The 20751-nt window shown below is 43.9% G+C and overlaps 1 protein-coding gene across 2 annotated transcripts in view; it reads right to left on the bottom strand.

Annotated features, from left to right (window-relative positions):
- The window catches only part of STON2 (stonin 2), a 139298-nt gene that overhangs the window by 56612 nt on the left and 61935 nt on the right, over nucleotides 1–20751 (bottom strand). For both annotated transcript variants that reach the window (XM_060004102.2, XM_060004103.2), the window contains exon 4: nucleotides 20383–20577. In XM_060004102.2, the coding sequence (XP_059860085.1) occupies nucleotides 20383–20577 (195 nt within the window). The remainder of the gene's footprint in view (nucleotides 1–20382; nucleotides 20578–20751) is intronic.

The raw sequence follows: 20751 nt of genomic DNA, 5'->3' as shown, positions 1-20751 counted from the left end.
TTTTTTTTGCACTTGGTTCAAATCAATTCTGCAATTAGTTGATAAATGTTGTCTTTTTTAATATAAAAGTTCCTTTTTCATCTTTTTTTTTCCTTTCTATTTATTAGTTAAAGAACCTGGTTCTTTTGTCATATAGTTTGTCCCACAATCCACATTTTAATTATGTTGTGATTTAACAAGTTCTCTGCCCCCCATGTTTCCATGAATTCATAGTTAGATCTAGAGGCTTGATGAAATTCATATTGGATTTCTGGATAGAATAGCAAATTGATAGGTGGTATTGTGTACTTCCATCAGGAGGCAACTCATATTGATTACCTCTGATTTTGTGCGCTTAGCAGCCATTGAGAATCAGTGCCTAGGTATTATTTCATAGGGATTGGAAAATGGTGATTTTCTCCCATTACTTTTTCATTTATTAATTGGGATGCTATTATTATTAAAGGTTTATATTTGCCTGAAATGAAAGCATATATTTCCCACTTCTGCTTTTGGCCATGAGGTTTTATGTTAGACAGTATATCAGAGTTCCTTTCTATCTACATATTTTATTAAAATCTATTATACTGAAAAGATGATCAAGTTAAAAAAAAAAACTACTCAATTAGATTTCTGGGGAAAACAACTGGGAAACATCATCCAGAAATCTTCACTCCAAGGGTAGAGAAAGACGGGTCCACAGCACATCATTCAGATTCATACTTGATTCTTACGAGCTCTATGATTTTGGTCAAAGTTTAACATTTTGACACCCAGTTTTCTCATCTATAAAATAGGGATACAATACCTACTTTGTGGTTTCTGTGAGGATTCATGATAAAGTATGCAAAGAGCCTGTTCCAGTGTCCAAAAAATGAGTAGATGCTCAATAAAATGTAGTTACTACTAGTTGCAGCACTGTTTCCTCCAGACCTAGTTGCTTAATAAATGCTGGGTGAATAAATAAAGGGACGTTGGGTTTACTTTGTCCCAAGCTGATGATGGCTTTAAGATGCTGGAGACATAGAAGTGAACAAAACAAAGTCTCTGCTCATGAATTTACATTTAATCGTATAAAGGAATGGAAATGGGCATTATTTGTTCCAGGATAATAATTATTCCAGTTGGCTATTTTGAAAATAAGTACTGTTGGTGACCCACAGGGTTGGGGCAAGAGAGAAGAACAGGATCAACTCAATTACATCACTAGAGACGTAAGAAGGAATCAATTTTCTCCATAAGAACGATAAATCAGTACTATTATTACCTTTGACTTGGCCTGCGGTACACTGAAGGCTCACCTAGTGTACTGGGTTCAACTGTATCTTCCCAAAAGGTAGGCTGATGTCCTAACCCTCAGAACCTGTGAATATGACCTTATACGGAAATACAGTCTTTGCAAACGTAATCTATTTAAGATAAGGTCATACCAGATTAGAGTGGGCTCTAAATCCAATCACTGGTGTCCTTATAAGGGACAGGGAGACACAGAGATACACGGGGAAGACCATGTGGGGATGGACTCAGAGATTGACGTTATGCTGCCATAAACCCAGAAATGCCAAGGATTGCCAATACCACCAGATACTAGAAGAGGCAAGAAAGGATTCTTCCCCACAGCCTTGTGAGAGCGCACGGCCCTCCTGACACACTGACTTCGGATTTCTAGCCTCCAGAACTATGAGAGAATAAATTTCCCTTGTTTTAGGCCACCCAGTTCATGGTAACTTTTTCGGGCAGCTCTAGGAAGCTAATACATCCAGTGAACCCAGACCAAAGATCTGGACCAGTCAGCCTACTTGCGGCTCAAACTGTTTAGCGGGATAAAGAGAGCAAAGGTGAGGGGAGGGGGTCCTAGACAGGAGAAGTTGAATCAGTTTTAGTTCATCTTACAGCAACTAGGCCCATGACGGACTCTTCAAAGCTGTGCAAGTACCAACAGGTAAGCCTGCTTTACCTGAAAAGCAGGTAGACAGAAGTCACAGAACTTGTTGGCACTGATACCTTAGGAATGAGAATGTTCTTTGAGAAGTTTGGCGGGGGAAACAGTGACATCCTCTTCTACGGGGTAAAGGAGAAACACTAACACTGCCCAGACGCAGTGGGAGAAACATTCTACCCTAGGCACCTACCTCTCTCCATTTATTGTATCTCAGGAAGGCTCGATGGCCTAACAGAAAAGCTGCTAAGCACTCCCCTAGTTACCTAGCCATGCTGAGCCTCTGCTACTGCCCCCCTCACACTATGAGAAGAGGTCAACACAATAATGCAGTGAAGAACTCAGCCTGTGAGAGGTGCTGGGCTGGCACCCTCTGTAACGTCACTGTCTAGATACCTGGTATAGGAACTAGTGGTATGGCCATTAACAGACATCCACTCAGCCCCTTTTCCGTGCCGGGGAACCGGGCTGGACGCTGAAGAGACTAAGAATGAGCTACACTTTTTGATAAATTAATTGTGTTGGGGATGTGGGATTGGGGATGGCTCCTTTTTTATGTTTCCCTTAAAATGTCTTTTAATTTTATAATAATATTTTATAATGAAATACTTAAAATTAAAACTCTGATCTAATTTTAAAAAAAAAAGATGTGGGAAAAGCTGCCACACGTGTATGTGTATATATGCATGTAGTTTATATATATACGTATATATCCACACACACACACACACACACACACACACACACACACACACACACACACACACACACACACACACACACTGCTCAATCTTCCCACAAGGCACAGCACTAGGTACCTCGGGAGACGGGTACCCTCACCAATCTCCAATTTACCCTCACCCCCACTGCACTAACACTGGGTCAGCAGCACATGATTTAGCACGGAATTGGTGGCTAATTATTTCAGGTGTGCTGGTTTTATTTTCCCAGGTTAGTTCCCCCAGGGCAGGAATTACCTCCTTTCACACCATCTGTTAGCACCCACTCAAAAGCCCACCATGCCCCAGGATTAGCTGGCCTTACAAACTAGACGATGCAATAGACTTCTCTGGACCTTTCTGGAAAACAAGCCATAACAAGTTGCCTAGTGATTATGTTAAGGCAAGGAAGGAAGCAGAAGAGAGTATGACTAAGACTTCTGCTCACATTTAGGGTCCGCTTCTTCATTTCCTATTGGTTCGCCCTGAAATGGCACCACCAAGACCACAGGGCAAAACATGGCAAGAGCCACCTGTGAGGCACCAGCACCTGAAAAAGAGATGTATGTGTGTGTGTGTGTGTGTGTGTGCGCACGTATGTGTGTGTGTGTGTGTGTGTGTGTGCGTGTGTACACTGCCATGTGTATAATACTGGAAGGCTAGAGCAAATAAAAGGCCTCTGGAATTTTATTGTTCTTCACGACTGCCACAAATGCTTTGGATGCTTGCTGGAAGCAACCAGGATAATTTAGCCCCTCCCATCTTAGGAAATGTGGACACGAGTACTGTGTGCAAGCCACTGTGCTAAGTACTTTAGATCTGCTCCTCTACTTACTCCACTCAGAGGCTCTCACCTCAGGTAGCACTAACCCTGTTTCAGGGGTTGGGAAGCTGCCTAGAAAGGGCAGAGCTGGTATGCATCTCCTGTCTTGGTGACCCCAGCATAGATTTTCTGCGTGACCACAGTTCCACCCTATTGGGAGGGAGGGGAGAGAAAAGTATTAAATAAAGTTGTTAGTCCCTAGCCCTTTTTCTCCCCTACTTGCATCCATCACTCACCAGTATGAGCAATGAACTCTGACCAGAGACCCTCAAATGATGCCACAAAGCTGCCTCTATGCATCTCTCTATGCTTGGACAGAGGAGAAAAAGATGACCTCGTTGAAGCTGCTGAATGAGGGTTAAAAGCTGCATCCTCCCTCCTCTCCACACAGAGCAGCTAATCGAGGTCACAGCCATAGAAACCAAACAAAAGGCTCCCAGGAGCCCACACATCCTCGCCTCACTGCTGCCAGCCACTGTGGGAAGGGAAAAGGGAGCACCCGCCCTCCTTCATTCCTCAACAACTTAATGAAGATTTGGCCTGTCATCTTCCCAGGGAACAAACCCCGTGGCTGTCTGAGATTGATTTTTATTCTCAAACAACACAGCAGATCCTCCTTTAAAACCAAAGTCAGCAATAAAATGGATCATAAACATGTGTATGGGGTTATAACCCCCCAACTACTCTAAAGTGGCTGGATTTCTCCCAGCCCCCCGGGTCTGTCAAAACGAAATTCCTGAGCAAGTTCCCCATGTCACCACTGGGGACGGCGAGGTTGGTGGAGTCCATGGCTCTCACAGGGCTGCTGCCACAAACAGCTCTCTTAGGCCACATCCCCTGTGGTCTCAAAGTAATGGGCGTATTTGTCTGATATCATTTATTAGCAAATGAGGATATCCAGCTGGCTTTGCAGATTTGAGATGATTCTGAAAAAAGTCACATTTACACTCTAAAATGTCCAAGATTCTAAGCACATAAATGACAAAAAAAAAGTACTTTGTATACATCATAAGCAAGCACTATTTTTTAATCCAGCAAAGAAAAGTGAACCATTGCCTTGTTAGACTTATTTTATTTATGTGCTTTAAAATCGCTCTTCTGGGGATATAAATTCCAGGAAAAAAGTCATCATTATTCGAAAATTAAACATATTTTACTGTTGAGGTCTCCAAATGGGCGTGAGTATATTAAACCTACCTCAGCGCCTTGAACTTCTTTTGTCACCTTTGTAGAACTAAGCTGAATTGTAAACTGTTTCTGAGACTGAGGATATTTAGCTCTTTTCAAATAAGGAAGAAGATGTCATACAGAAAAAAGATTGGGTTTATTCTTTATAGATCCAAGGTGTGGTGATAATAACTATAATAACAATTATCATTATACTGGAAGAACTGACATCTATTAAGCACACCTATAGTATCAAGCAGTTTTCTAAGAACATTAAATACATTTCTCATTCACCTTATCAATCCTATGAAATTACTACTATGATTGCTCTAATTTTGTAGACAAAGAAACTGAAGCTCAGAAAAGTTAAGTGTTTTCTACAAGGTCAAACTGCTAATAAGTATGGAAGCCAGTGTTCAAACCAGGCAGTTAGTTGCCAAAGGACTAGTGGGTAGATAGTAAACATGGCTTGAACATGGAATGGGCTGCCTCTCTAGTGACTGCATCCTTCAAAGTTAGGTATTCAGGCAGGAACTGCCATACTAAGGACTCATATACACATTATTATTTATAAAATAGATAACTAATAAGGACCTACTATATAGCACAGGGAACTCTACTCGATACTCTGTAATGACCTATATGGGAAAAGAATCTTAAAAAGAGTGCATATATGTACATGTATAACTGATTCACTATCTGTACACCTGAAACTAACACAACACTATAAATCAACTATACTCCAATAAATAATTTTTTAAAAAGAGCTTCACTTGGGACCTTGGCAAACTACCTTTTCTGGTCCCCGGTGATGCTCAGTTCTTCAGATTCCATGATACTGAGCTACTTAGTATCAATACGATTTTATTTTCCAGATTTGAACAGATTCTCTAGTTCCATTTTCCCACATTTATCAGGAAGTTCGTAGGTCATTCAAAAAGCAGAGAATCCGTTTGTCGTCACACATGATATTTCACATTTCTGTCTAAAGAAAAGAGCTGGGTTTGCACACCTGTTCCCAAATGACTTCCCTTTCTTCTTCTTGGAAGCAGATGGTAAAATATGTCTTGGTCAAAGTTTCTGTTCTAAAGCCAAGAGGCTCATCAGTGAGAAGGATGCTACACAGCACCTGCAGCTCACTCTACTCTTAAGCGAGCCCCAGTTAGAATGGATGTCAAGGTTCACGCGTGGCAGTGAGGCCAGAGACGATTCCATCAAACCAGCCAGCCAGCCTGCCTTCGGGAAGTGACTGTGCCACCTCCAGGGTGTTAGTAGTTGGCCAAATCCGATACCCACTTCCTTTCTGCTGGAAGTGTGCATCTAAGAAGCATCTATAATGGAGAAGTGAAATATTCGATTTGTTGAAAGACTGCTTATTTTGTCTGGCTTGACTACTTTTTTCCTTCACTTCACTTACTTAAATATTAGGCCACAATTCAAATCCCACCACACACTATGGAGCTTTCAACACAAAGGACTTGGGGAAGGTGCTAATTTCATCATCCAGGCTTGGAATAATTTAGAATCTTGACCAACTTTCTAGAACCTCTAAAACAGTGACAACCACCACCTATTATTATTATGAGGGCCGACAGCTAGGATTTTAGGCCTCAAGCAAGCTCTTCATACCTTCCTCTCTTTCTACTTCCACGTCTTTCTCAACTTTGCCAAAACACCCTCCCTGGGCACCTGGAAGGAAAGAGGGACATATCTTGTTTATCAGGAGCTGAAGCACTTTGGCTGATGTTACTTCCACAAGTGAGGCTGGCACAAGGAGCCACTGGCAAGCCTAAGTCAGAAATAATGCAGAAGGAAGACGGGGAAGGGGCAAGATACGTGGAGTGGGAACACCCTACAGCAACGGGTGCGCCATACCAGGGAGCCAGGCAGCTCTTCTGAACAAAGACTTGCTGCCGATTTTTTTTTTTTTTTGCAGTACACGGGCCTCTCACTGTTGTGGCCTCTCCCGTTGCGGAGCACAGGCTCCGGACGTGCAGGCTCAGCGGCCATGGCTCACGGGCCCAGCCGCTCTGCAGCATGTGGGATCTTCCCGGACTGGGGCACAAACCCGTGTCCCCTGCATCGGCAGGCGGACTCTCAACCACTGTACCACCAGGGAAGCCCTTGCTGCCGATTTTAGGTACAAGAGTCAGCACTAACGACAGTGACCCATTCTCTGCATGAAGACTGACCAGAGACACTCTCCAAGACACTACCCAATAACCATCTGTGTGCTAATGGAATGGAAAGGAAAAGGAAGAGAGAAGAAACTAGAAGAAAGAAAAAGGGAGGGGGAAGAGGTCTCATTACAAGCCCTAATCATGTCCCTCTTCACCCCAAACGCTTCCTGTCATATCCATCTAACAAGATGTGCAGAGATGGTCTAGAGAGATGGACAGAACAGGACAGGAAGGTGCTGAGTGAGGAATATCCACTGCTTCACCTCTCAAGAGCGGTTTCTAATTTTGGTTCTGTGGATACAGCTAGACTGTCAGTCATGCTGGAGAGACTGAAGGGAGAGACAAAGGTCTATATTAAAGGAAGACCAGGAATTCATACCACGGCTATGGGTTCTGCAAGTTTCATAAACAATACTCTTGGATTTACTATGGAGTCAGTCCTGCCAAAATTTACAAGGGGATGTGTAACCTAGTTGAGGAAAGTCATCAAAAAATGTCAACATGAGAGGAAGCAAGATCAAAATCAATTATTTGTTAAGAGTATTATTTGTTAATGGAGCATATTTACGAGAAAGAGAATTTGGGGGTGGTGAAGAGAGACAAGATACACAATATGCAAGGCAGATATTGAAAGAGCAAGGTTCTTGAAGAGGCAATAGGATTAATTCAAGACATTTTGGTTTTCAGTAGAGCTCAGGGGCACAGAGGTTACACATATGTGGTAGGGGTTACTCAGGATTGAGAACTGGCCAAAGGGATATCGTGGCAAGTCAAAGAGCTAAAGATTCTAAGGCTGTTGGTAGAACACTGAAGAAAATTACCCTTGGGGTCCAGGCTGGGTAGGAAGGAAAGTGAAGCCAGAAGATCACTGAGAGAAGTTCCAGGCAGCAGTGAGACCCAAAGTTTGGCATGCCACTGGACAGCTGAGAGGGCAACTGCCCATAGTACCTGCCCTCTACATAGTATTCATGGTTTAGAAGTTAACTTGACCATCCATACCTCATTTTATTCCTCAATAAACCCTGGGAAGTAGTTACATCGAGTAGGTATCATTATGGCCATGTTCCAGATGAAGAAACTGAGGCTGAGAGGCACAAGTGATTTCCCAAAATCTTATCACTGCTAAGTGGGAGAGTGAGGCCTCCAATTGAGCTCTTCTGACTACTAGTCCAACACTCGTTCCACTAGCCAAGGACTCCACATCACTGGAAATAACATTAAGGGGAGGATGGGCTTGGAGAAGACAGTCAAGGGCCAGAGTCAGCAATGCACATGCACAACCTGGGCAGAGGACGGTGGAAGTGGACATGGAGGTTTATTTAAAATTGTGGAACAGTGGCAGCTCCATAATGGCATGAAAGTAACCAGGGGGAAAGGAGATGATGCCAGTCCTTCCAAGGTTGAGGAAATTAGAGCCACAGGGAAGGGAAGCCAGATGACTTTAGGACAAGAGAGTATAAGGAGAACAATGTACAGGTAGAGGACGTAGACTATTTTCTCACCATCAACAAGAGTTTGAAAGATACAAGATGGCTCAGGTTGGAATGAGTGAATGAATGAAAGGCAAAGGAGCAGGGCAAAGGGGCTCTGGCCTCAGATGAATGATGAGCGACAGCAAGGATGAGGGAGACCATGGGTCAAGAGGGGGTGGGGCTGTAACAGTGACAGGAAAGGAGTAGTTGCTACAAAAGCTGTGGAACATTCCCAAGGTTCCAAGTCCTAGTCCCAGAGTTCTAACTGGAATATTAGTGTGAGGATGTGAACATCACTGTGAGCTTTAGATGAGACAATGTGTATAAAAGTACCTGATGGTACCTGGCAAATAGCAGGTGCTTGATAACCTTTGGTTGAAACTGTGGCCACACTTCATGTAACTGAAGTTTCATGTAACGAGGCCAAATTTTCCAGCCTCTTTGACAGGAAGGCATGGCCAGGCCCTGCCTTCTGGCCAACAGATTGTGCACGTCCACTTCCCACCCACCACCTGAACAGAGGAGACTCTGAGCACAGCAATGGGTCCCTGAACTCTGGAGCACAGCACCCTGTCGCCACCCTGCACTCACAGTCGAGTGGATGAGAAATAAACTTGAACTGTGCTAATCCACTGAAATCTTGGAGTTGTTAAAGCAGTTAGCCGCCTATGTATAATTTATATAAGGACATTATATAAATTATTTCAATATTATTAATATCAATATATAATATAAAGTATATTAAATATATATGAGGTATAATATAAAGTATTGATATGTCATTAGCATCTGTATTTTACAATACATATTCATACATTAATTGGTATATTAATATGCCTAATACTGATATTAGTATTGGTAGTAGAACAGAGGACAAATCATTGAAAATTAATAAGCCTTAGTTTCCTCCTCTGCGAAAAGGCAGGATATTTTTCTCCTTATCTCACAGGCTATAATAAAGAGTGAATAAAATTATGTATGTATTTGAAAGCTTTTTGAAAACAAGTGTGCTTTTACCTACAATAGAATTACCTTAACTGCCATTAAAAATGTCCATATTTGATATCCTTAGGCCAAGTTCATAGTATTACTTCCAGCAAGGACCAGATGGCTTTTCTTTGTTCCAACTCAGAAAGACTCTCAGCTCTAGCAAGTGCCTCATATTTGATATAATCTGAGCAGACATGACCTGCAAACCATTCATAGGGATAATTCTTTCTGGTACAAGATGGGAAATGGATAGGTAGATACATTCAAATGTAAATTCACAAATAATGGATACCTTTAAAAAATAAAAATACTATCTGCTCTTCTTCACATTAGGGACTTTATTTATATTCTCTCATTTTATAAATTTTTTACCAAGATGTGGCCCTGAATTCTATTTCTGGAGAGTCACAAAGAGAGTGAAGCAAGGTAGATGTATTGATAACCCAAACCATCACTACTGGAAAAGGAGCCTCAAAGCGCACTGAATGTTAGCAATTCAGGAACGGAAACGCGAGCAACTGGGAGTGCAGAGGGCACATACCTGCCCAGTCACAGAACTCCAGTCAACTCCCGGGATTTCATCCAGGCTCTTCTGGGTAGCACTACCATACATACGATAACAAAAAGTTCTGCCAATACCATATTTAAAGGTATACAGATATATTTTGTTTTTTACAGATTGAAGGTGTGTGGTGACCCTGAATCTAGCAAGTCTATCGGCGCCATTTTTTCCGATAGCATTTGCTCATTTCATGTCTCTGTGTCACGTTTTGGTAGTTCTTACAATATCTCGAACTTTTTCATTATTACATTTGTCATGGTGATCTGTGATCAGTGATTTTTGAAGTTACTATTATAACTGTGGTAGAAAGGGCAAGAGAACTAGAATTAGAAGTGGAGCCTGAAGATGTCACTGAATTGCTGCAATCTCATAATAAAACCTTAACAGATGAGGAGTTGCTTCCTACAGATGAGCAAAGAAAGTGGTTTCTTGAGATGGAAACTACTCTTGGTGAAGACGCTGTGAAGACGGTTGAAATGACAACACATTTGCGATAATGTATTTAATGACAACAGCATTCAGAATATTGCATAAATTTAGTTGATAAAGCAGTGGCAGGGTTTGAGAGGATTGACTCCCGTTTTGAAAGAAGTCCTACAGTGGGTAAAATGCTATCAAACAGCACTGCATGCTGCAGAGAAATCATTCCTGAAAGGAAGAGTCAACCAACATAGCAGACTTCATGGCTGTCTTGCTTTAAGAAGTTGCCACAGCAACCCATCCTTCAGCAACCACCATCCTGATCAGTCAGCATCAAGGCAAGACCCTCCACCAGCAAAAAGATCACAATTCGCTGAAGGCTCAGATGATGGTTTGCATTTTTTAGCAACAAAGCTTTTTTTAAATTTTATTTATTTATTTTTGGCTGCGTTGGGTCTTTGCTGCTGCACGCAGGCTTTCTCTAGTTGTCACGAGCGGGGGCTACTGTTGGTTGCAGTGCACAGGCTTCTCATTGCAGTGGCTTCTCTTGTTGCAGAGCACAGGCTCTAGGTGCTCGGGCTTCAGTAATTGTGGCACATGGGCTCCGTCGTTGTGGCTCGTGGGCTCTAGAGCGCAGGCTCGGTAGTTGTGGCACACAGACTCAGTTCCTCGGTGGCATGTGCAATCTTCCTGGACCAGGGCTCGAACCCGTGTCCCCTGCATTGGCAGGCAGATTCTTAACCACTGCTCCACCAGGGAAGCCTCCAGAGGATTTTTAAATTAAGGTATCTATCCTGTTTTTTAGACATAATGCTATTGCACACATAACATACTAGAGTGTGAACATAACTTTTATATGTACTGGGAAACCAAACACTTTGCCTGACTCGCTTTATTGCAATATTCACTTTGTTGCAGTGGTCTGGAAGGGAAGCTGAAATGTCTCCGAGGTCTGCCTGTACAATCTTCTTTCCTTAGACACCAGTACTGAGGGTTTAAGGAAGGATGACAAAATCCTGGAGTTGAAAACAAAGATTAACAGCTCCCAACCGGTTGCTTTCTAAATGCGCAGTGCAAGCAGCAGACACTCAGTGTGAGGGAGGTGGGGGGGGCCGGACTGAAATATGCCAAAGTGGAAAATGCCTCCACAGTCCCAGCATCCTCTTTGGGAAAAGGACAATTACTTGGCAAAGGGAAAGCGGCAAGTCTCCCGGGATACATTCCGGCTCAAACTAATGATGTGTTGCTTGAGGCAACCAATTTGTCCAAACAAACCAATTCTGAAGAGGAGGAGGGGCGAGGCACCTCATGAAAGTAAACCTGGCATGGGCTCCCTACCCCCATCCAGCCCTCCCCCTCCCTCCACCCTCCCTCCCTCCTCTTCTCAGGGAAGCTTTTCTTCCTGATTCTAATTCTGCAGAAAAATGCCATAGACACAAGTGGTTTCACAAAGCATGCTGAGTGAGCCCACCCTTCAGTCAATGAGAACAGAAAGAATAAAAGAAACTGCCTTTCTGTAAAGGCAGTTTACAGAAACTAGCCAAGGACATAAAGGAGAACCTCTTCGGAGTTCCACTTGGCCGTTTTTCCACAACTTAAAAGAATTTTCCTCCCATTGACTAAGTCCTAGCTCTAAAACATGAGGAATTCTGAAAACCGCATTATACCGCTATCATCATAACGACTACTCCTTATTTTATTCCAGAAACTTTATGTTCCAGGTCTCCCTGAACCCTCAAAATAAACCTGCAAGCTCAATTATCATTATTATTTCCATTCTACAGTTGAGGAAACTAAAGGTCACTGAGGTTAAATAATCTGCCGAAGGTCACGGAGCAGGGGAGTAGCAGGAGTGGTCTTTGGTCTGTCAAACTCAGAAGATCATGGCTTTCCGTCACTCTATATCTACTTCCTGCAAAGAGTAAGCAACTAGCATCATGCCAGCGAAAAATCACAAGTATATGACAGCAATGTTTGAAACAATGGCCTCCCCCACAAAGCAAACAGGCCAGCACTCAACCCCCAAACAAACAGGCCAGCCCCCAAACAAACACATATAGCACAGAAGAAATTTTAAAATGCTCTAGTAACATATTTAATTTTCTAAGTGGAAGTATTTTCATTCTCACTGAGCTGAGGTCCCTGTGCTATACATCGTGTTCCCACTAGCTATCTATCTTACACTTGGTAATGTATTTATGTCAAGTCTAATCTTCCAATTTGTCCCGCCCTCCCCTTCCCACCCTGTGTCCACATGTCCGTCCTCTTAAACTCCGCCCTGTAGGACTGGGTGCAGTGAAGTGGTCCTTGCAGAGAGCTCAGCCACAGGACGGGCAGAGCTGCACAGCGTCAACAAGCCTGGACATCAATCCTAATTCTGTCCCTTAACTAATGTGTGGCTCTGGGCATTGGTGTTGTCATCTATAAAAGGAAGATCATAACACTACAAAGACCACCACAGAAAGTAATGAATAAAAGGCACTACAGTTGTCACCTCCTCTTCAGGACTAGTGCATTAGCAATTCTAAAAGGAACTTGCAAAATCTCTGGTTGGAGGTCACAGGTTTTTTTATTAAGTACTTCTAAAATATCTAGTTTAGATAATCTGTATGGAGCACAGCATCTTAAACTCTACCACTCTTTCTCATATTTTGGTCTACATAGATGGTTCAATAATCACAAGGACCTATTTCAATATCACAGAAAAGCTTTCCCCAAATCACCTTCTTTGCACTCTCTGAGCTAAATAAATAGGAAAGGAAAATATGGCTGCTTTGGTCAAAGAATATATAGGGTAAGTGAAATTCTGAGATACCCAGACAGAGAGAGAACCCCCCACTGCACCCACACACATACATCAATTGTTTTTTAGAAAATTTAAAAGACTATAGTAAAACCCAAATAAGAACAGGAAAACAAAATGAATGGACATGACTGGATAAATGGCTAACATGTGAAAACACAGGGAAAAAGTCTTATTTACACACTGGCTGCACCTATCTGTTCCCTTTTAGTTCTTCCCTGTCATGAAGTTACATTTCAATTAGCAAATACACTTAAGCCTAGGTAACTGGAGAACAGGATTGGGAACAAGGGTCTTCTAGCCCTATATCAGAATAGTTAATTTATTCCACAAATGTCCACTGCGTAAGTTTAACGTGCCAGGCAGTGTTCTGGGAATATAAAATGAATATGATGTGGTTCCTGCTTCCAAGAAGGCCTCAGTGTAGTGGGGACTCCTGAACAAGTCACTGCCACCCAATGAGATAAACTCATGAGGGAGGTTTGTACATAGCTCCCGGGATGCAGAGGAAGCAGCGCTCGGCCCCCAGAAGGTTCTCTATAACTGCTGCCCACAACTCACTGCATTCACAAACACCAGCCTCTCATTACCAGGCACCAGGCAGGGAAACTGAGGAGAGAGGCTTGGACTGAATCCCAACACTACCCTTTCAGTTGTGTGACTTTGGCCAAATCATTTCATCTCCTTAGCTGTGTTTCTGCTTCTACAAAATGGGGTAGTAGTATCTACTCTTAAGATTATGAAGACTAAATGTGTCTGTGCATGTGTGTAACACATTCCTAGCATACAGTAGATGTTCCATAGCTAAAAACTATTTTTTAAGTTATATATAATGATCCTTTGAACAGCAAAAATTTGTAGGTTATCGTTCTTCATAGACAGATGTCATACACTTCACTCTTTTCTGTATTTGCAATGACTGGCAAAATACCAGTTTTACTCAATAAAAATTTGTGTTTCTGAGAAACTTTTGAACCTCTTTGAAAAGAAATTTTCAAAGAGAGCAATCATTAGAGTTTTAAAATACTGATTTAAATCCAAAATGTAGGGCTTCCCTGGTGGCGCAGTGGTTGAGAGTCCGCCTGCCGATGCAGGGGACACGGGTTTGTGCCCTGGTCAGGGAGGAACCCACGTGCCGCGGAGCGGCTGGGCCCGTGGGCCATGGCCGCTGAGCCTGCGCGTCCGGAGCCTGTGCCCCACAACGGGAGAGGCCACAGCAGTGAAAGACCCGCATACCGCAAAAACAAAAAAAAATCCAAAATGTACAACTTAATGGGAACAACAATATCAAGGATCCTGGGGCATCCTAATAACAGAAATGGGGCCAAATTTCTATTTGTTAATGAAAGAGAAAAAGATGTAATTTGTTTTAAAAATATGTTCTACTGTTCTTCGATTTTGAGGAGGGCACTATTACTCAGGAGGGATACAAATTATCACTGAAATTCATAGTTAGACAAAAGAATTTTTAAAATAAGTTAGCTCATTTTGTTTTCCAAGCAAAATATATTCAAGGTGAAAAAGAATCATAAAATACAAATGTGCCTTAAGAATAACAAGAATCCCCTGTAGCCCCATCATGCACAATGATAATTACTGTTTACTGGGAATCTGGGCCCCCTGGTCTAGTGTTCTACCAGCTGCAGCAGGATTACGACAAAACAGGCAACAGAGAAACGTGTTACATCTTATAAAGAGGCACACGGCCCCGGTGATGTTCTCATTCTATCCTTAACCAATCATGACAACAGAAACTTTCTAAGCATATAAAAAGTGCTTGTCACAAAAATTGAACTCCCGAGTCCATAGATTTCTACCCATCATAAACACTTGTTTCTGAGGGGAGGGGGGAAGAAGAGGCCCAAATCCCTGGGGATCTCCTACTGCTCTGGCAGAATTCCATTGTGATCAGTTAAATGCAAATAAATCAAGAACATCTGGTCTACATTTGTTTTAAAGCCCACGAGGGTTTAAATACAAAGAACGTTTGGCAAAATGTATTCCTGAGTCTATTGAATTAGAATTTTTAAAAAAGGCCAAGAGGTATAGCAGAGCATGAGACAAAGTAGAGCTACCTTTGTAAATCCAGGAAAGTTTGTCAAAATATTTCTTTCTGGTTTCTCTGGTTTCCCAACACTTTAGCAACGGCATGCACTTCCAACTCAAATTTGCTAATTTATGTATGTTTGGGTTTCTATACCTTGAGATCTGACCAGGTAACCAGATAGGCACTATGGGTTAATGAAAGACTAAAATGATTTGTAGATGTATATAAATATATATATGTGTGTATGTGTATATAAATATATATGTGTCTGTGTGTGTATATATATATATACACACACATATAAATATAAATTATACATATACATAGATACATACATAAATATCATATCATTTCAGGACTTTTCAAAATTTTTAATAAGCTAATACATGTTACGAATCTCCAGCAAAGGTGGCAGGGGGACTTCCCTGGTGGTCCAGTGGTTATGAATCCGCCTTCCAATGCAGAGGACATGGGTTCGATCCCTGGTCAGGGAACTAAGATTCCCACATGCTGCATGGCAACTAAGCCTGTGCCCCACAACTACTGAGCCCACGTGCCGCAACTAGAGAGCCCACATGCCGCAAACTACAGAGCCCATGCGCCACAACTACAGAGCCCACGTGCTCTGGAAACCTCGTGCCACAACCAGAGAGAAGCCCGCACACCACAACAAAGAGCCTGCACACAGCAACGAAAGATCCCATATGCCGCAACTAAGACCTGACGCAGCCGAAAATTAAAAAATAAAATAAATACTTTTTAAAAAAACAAAGGTGGCAGGTCATGACCTAACTCGTTGGCCCCAGCATCCTGGCGGCTGCATGGGACACACTTGGGAGAAATGCTGGACTCTTAAACCCAAATGGGATACAGATGTCTGGGATGCAGATGACTCTCACCACCTGGAATCCCACTCCTTTCATGCAAGGATCCATTCAACAGACAACTATTAAACACCTGCTATGTGCTTCACCCAGCATCAAGTTTCTCAGTTTGCATATACACCTGAGCATTGTCATCCCACAAGTAAACCGACACCTTTCTTATGCATAAAAGAAACCCAGGGGCTTCCCTGGTGGCGCAGTGGTTGAGAGTCCGCCTGCCGATGAAGGGGACACGGGTTCGTGCCCCGGTCCGGGAAGATCCCACATGCCGCAGAGCGGCTGGGCCCGTGAGCCATGGTCGCTGAGCCTGCGCGTCCAGAGCCTGTGCAACCAAAATGGAGGCCCACTACTTAACAGCAGCTTGTGCTACTGTAAACATTTTTGTGTTTTCTCTTCTCTTGGTTGCAATGGACTTCCAAGGCAGAAGGCTTATTTTTATTCCTTCGACCCTCTTACCATTTATCAACTCAGGTAAAACTAGGGGCATTACAGAGCTACTGTATGTGATGACAGGGTGTGCCTGTCATCTAGGGAAAGGGGACCCTGGGGAGACAGGGGGTGCTATTAGGGATCTTGCCTAGTCCCACTTTTGCCATTTGCACTGGAAAGCCAAACCCCAGAGCAAACCTCTACACTGCTCTCCAGCTCTGCCCACACCCCGTGATTTAACCAAGGTGAGGGGATTGGGGATTTATTTGCCTTCCTCCTGCTAATTATCCCCTTAGTGAGAAAACGAGAAGAAAGTGTAGGCTGATCACAGAGTCCTTCCCTGCACAATTATGCTGGGAATCGGGATTGCCCTGTGGGGATGCCAGCTTCTTGCAGGACTCCTGCCGCAAAGGACAGCGAGGAGGTACGGCTTGCTGTGGCCTCGTACAGAGCAACAGAGCCAGGCAGACAGGCCGGGCCTGGGCCACCATAATCCCGCTCCACACAGGAGATGAATCGCGGAGCATCTGCCCCAGCCGCATCTGCAGGGAAACCCCTGGGCTGGCGGGGCAACTTCTCTTCACCCTCTTCTTCCCTCCGCAATGCTAAAGGACATGGGGGTCGAGAGTGGGCAGATAAATGACAGAAGTCTCCCCAAGGAAGGTCCTCCCAAGGACCCCCAAGCCCTCAGCACAGGAACCCATCATCCTGAAACCCCGCAGCGTCTCTCCACTTACCCCGGCTCACTGCTGAGGACCGCGAAGCCCCTCTCTGATCCCATCCCACAACGCGTATGGTTTACAGTCCTCTTTGGGGCAATAAAGGAGTAGGCAATAATTACCCTCATTTCCCATGCTAAAGGGAAATAAGGCACAGGGCTATTCAATTAGGATTGTTTTTTTACTCCTTGGGCGCTGTACGAAACACCTCTGCACACACCCTGTTGCCCTGCCTGTGCAGGGGTGCCCAGCCCCATTTCACAGATGAGGAAGAGAAGCTCCAGGGAGGGGAGACAGAGGTGGATGAGAATCTGCTCCCCAGCCTGAGGGATTCAGTTTACCCTGACTGAAACATCCAGCCTCAAAGTAGGGCTCTCCCAGAGGCTGGCCAGTGCCACAGGCCCGGTGCTGGGCAGAGGATGGGTAGCCACCTGGCTGGGGGCACTCTTCCATGTTTATCAATTTCTTTGAAGCTCTCAATAGCTCAACTGAAAGCATCTGTAAATTCCCCATTGCTGGGGTAGATGGGTAAGTGCCGCAGGCTTCGAAAATACTTGGTCGTCCTCCTAAACCTTGTTTTTCCTTATCTTCCTTCTATCCTGGGACCCAGGATGAGTTAAAGGCTTTTCAAAGCCAGAACTCCACCCTGTTGGCACCGGTCAGGTATATATATGTATTTCCGCTATACCTATCTGTACAGCAGGTCTGGAAGGTAACAGCAAACTGATAACATGATGACTCTGGCACTGCCAGGTTTGGGAGCCACTGGAAAAGGCTTTGGAACTTTAACTAAGACACAGATTTGTCCATTCCTTAGCGGTGTTCTCTTAGACAAGTCTCTTAACCTTCTACAGACTCAGGGTCAACTAGGATATGAGAATGATGCCTGCCAGCAGGATTCTTGTAAAGGCAGAGATAATCCACATCTGACACACAGCACACACTCAGTAAGTCCTGGCTATGATTATTACTACTTCTGCAAAAGAGGACGGTTGCTAAAAGGCCACACATCTAGCCTCCCTGTAGCTGCAGAAACCGCCTCCTGCTGAAGGAGGGAACCGAGAGCATCACTCATCATTCTCTAGTCCTGGTTTTGCATTTGTGTTTCTGGAGTGACCCCAGCCTGCAGGACATTTAGTTCCTGGTAGGGACCAAAGTGTGTTGGCTATTCTCCATTTGCTTCACCACCACCCCTCACTCCAAAGCCATTCTCCACCTCTCTACACCTGCTCTGTGGCCTGGTGGCTGACTGCTGTGGGCTGCCTCACCAGGGCTCCATGCCCTTTGGTTTCCGACAAGATCCGCTGATGCGAGGACCAACACAAGATCTGGGTAGTTATTCTCCCCACTTTGCCAAGTCTCTGGCAGTGGTGTTGTTCTTTCTATAGCCATAGCACCTGTGGGGCAGCCCCTCTTCCATGAATCTAGGTCTTGTTGCCTCTGTAAGCAGTTCTTTCATTAAACTCTCTTCAGATAAACCCCTCTGAGGGCACCATCTGCTTCCTGCTAGGACTCTGACCAAAACAACACAGGGCAGGAGGCTTTCTCAATGAAAAGGGAGATACTAAACATAATTATAAGCTTTGGGGACAGCTTAACAATGTCCAGTTCAGGCTACGACTCTGATCTTCATCATTTGAACCTCTAGGAATTAAAGCAATTTTCACCTAAGTAAAGAGGCCACCAAAAAGAACAGCCTGAGCCTAGAGATCTTGACTTTTGCTGCAGTGAGGAGCCCACCTCTACTTCTCTAAAGCAATAAGAACCCTGGGGCAGGAGAGAGAAGAAATCACATCCTTGACGATCATTCATTCTGTGTCAGGCATTATGTTAAGACGTTGTACATAAACTGTCGCACTTGGAGTGAGTAATAATTTGGCTGAGGTAAGAACTATTATTACGGCCATTTTTCAGATGAGGAAATTGAGTCGTAAAGATACTAAAAATCTTGCCCAAGGTCACAATGGCAGAAGGAGGATCTGAACCTGAGCAGTCTGACTCCAGCGTCTGTGTGCTCTTAGCCTCCTCCACGGGAAGGCTTGGCAAAGAGGTTGAGGGCAAGGAGATGCAAACGGGAGGCAAGCACCGCCTCTCTTCCTCACCACCTCAGCTTGTGACTTCCCATCCACAAGATGCTCCCATCCATGAAATGTTCCCCAGGGTGGAGAGGGGGGTATGAGGGCATATTTCAGCTGCTGATCAAGATCATCTGTCACAGAGCATCAACCAGAACTGAGTGTGTCAGTGCAAACAAAATGCAATAAAGAACGGTGGCTTGTGAAGAGAGAGAAACCATCGTAAACTAGGATTCCTTGCAATATTATCAAATACCAAACCAAATCCTGTCTCAACCCTTTAGTCTGCAAGAGGGATCACTCTTACTTGTAGAACCTCCCAGTAGCACACACCGTGAGGACAAATGTTACCCAAGTTTGAAAAATGATCCAGAAACAAATTCCTAAAGCACACCTTTGAGAAGGAAAAACAGATATTGTTGGACACACTGGGTAAATTCATCTACAGAGAAACCATCAGTAACTCTATCACTTTCAAAGGAAAGCAATCCCTTGGGCCAAACAACCAAAACACTAACCACACACATCTTTCCAATGCTGCCCTAAACCCAACCCATAATACAGTGCTTGCTGACAGGCCCATATTCTACCTGCAAAGCCAGCCAGCATCCCACCCTACACCTACCAGAAATGTAATAAATGAGAACATGGGATGTTATACACTGGTGCATAGCTCAATCCAGGCACAACAGAAAAAACAGAACTGCGAAATGATCTGTACTCTGGACACAGTGGCTGCATCCTGATTCTCATTCCACTTCACATAACATTTCTTTTTTCTCTGCTTAAATGTAACCTCCCTCTTGCTGAATAGGGAAGGTGCGTGGGTGGTAGGATGAAAGATTCAGCCTTGTTCATATTACACATAGTTTGGTTAACCAAGGAGAAAATAAATTGACAGGGAACCGTACTTGTACAGAACAGTCAGAAAACAGCCCCTTAAGATACACTGTCAAATGGTTTCTCAGTATTGATAACCTTGCCAACCAACCAGCCAATCTGTGTGCATGTTTTTTCCCAGTGCAATTTTGAACCACTCAGGATTCTAGCTTTTTGACTGGATGACTATGCCTGAACTCATTCTGCAAACAAAGCTGGCTGCAGAGATTTGATGAGTGGCAACAGGTCACCAAAAGTGATTTGCAGAGCCCTCTGGCTTGGGGCTCCATCTTACCAGTCGAGTCGGCCCTGGAAGCCAGGCCACTCTGCTCCTCAGCACTGATGAGCTGCAGGCCTGTGTATGAAGGGCCAAGACTAGGACTACTGGTGTCTTCAGAATGTGTGGTCCAGCTGCTCTCGGAGGGCAGATGGCATCTCCTCAGGGAGCTGAAGGAAGGGCACGTCCAGCAGGGCATGGTCAATGATATGGCTGGGGACAGACGGAAAACCAAAAACATACAGTATAAATAGTTGTACTTTGTTTATCTTTAGTGCTTGTCTGACTTTGATGTTATGAAAGTCAGACAAGCACTAAAACAACACAAGCACTATGAAATCTCAACAGCCGTACAAGGCAAGGAAGTGTCACTCATGATATAGACAG

This window comes from Delphinus delphis, chromosome 2 (assembly GCF_949987515.2).
Source record: "Delphinus delphis chromosome 2, mDelDel1.2, whole genome shotgun sequence".
NCBI classification, from domain to species: Eukaryota; Metazoa; Chordata; class Mammalia; order Artiodactyla; family Delphinidae; genus Delphinus; species Delphinus delphis.
Note: the sequence above shows the minus strand (reverse complement) of the source record. Positions and strands in the feature narration are given on the sequence as shown.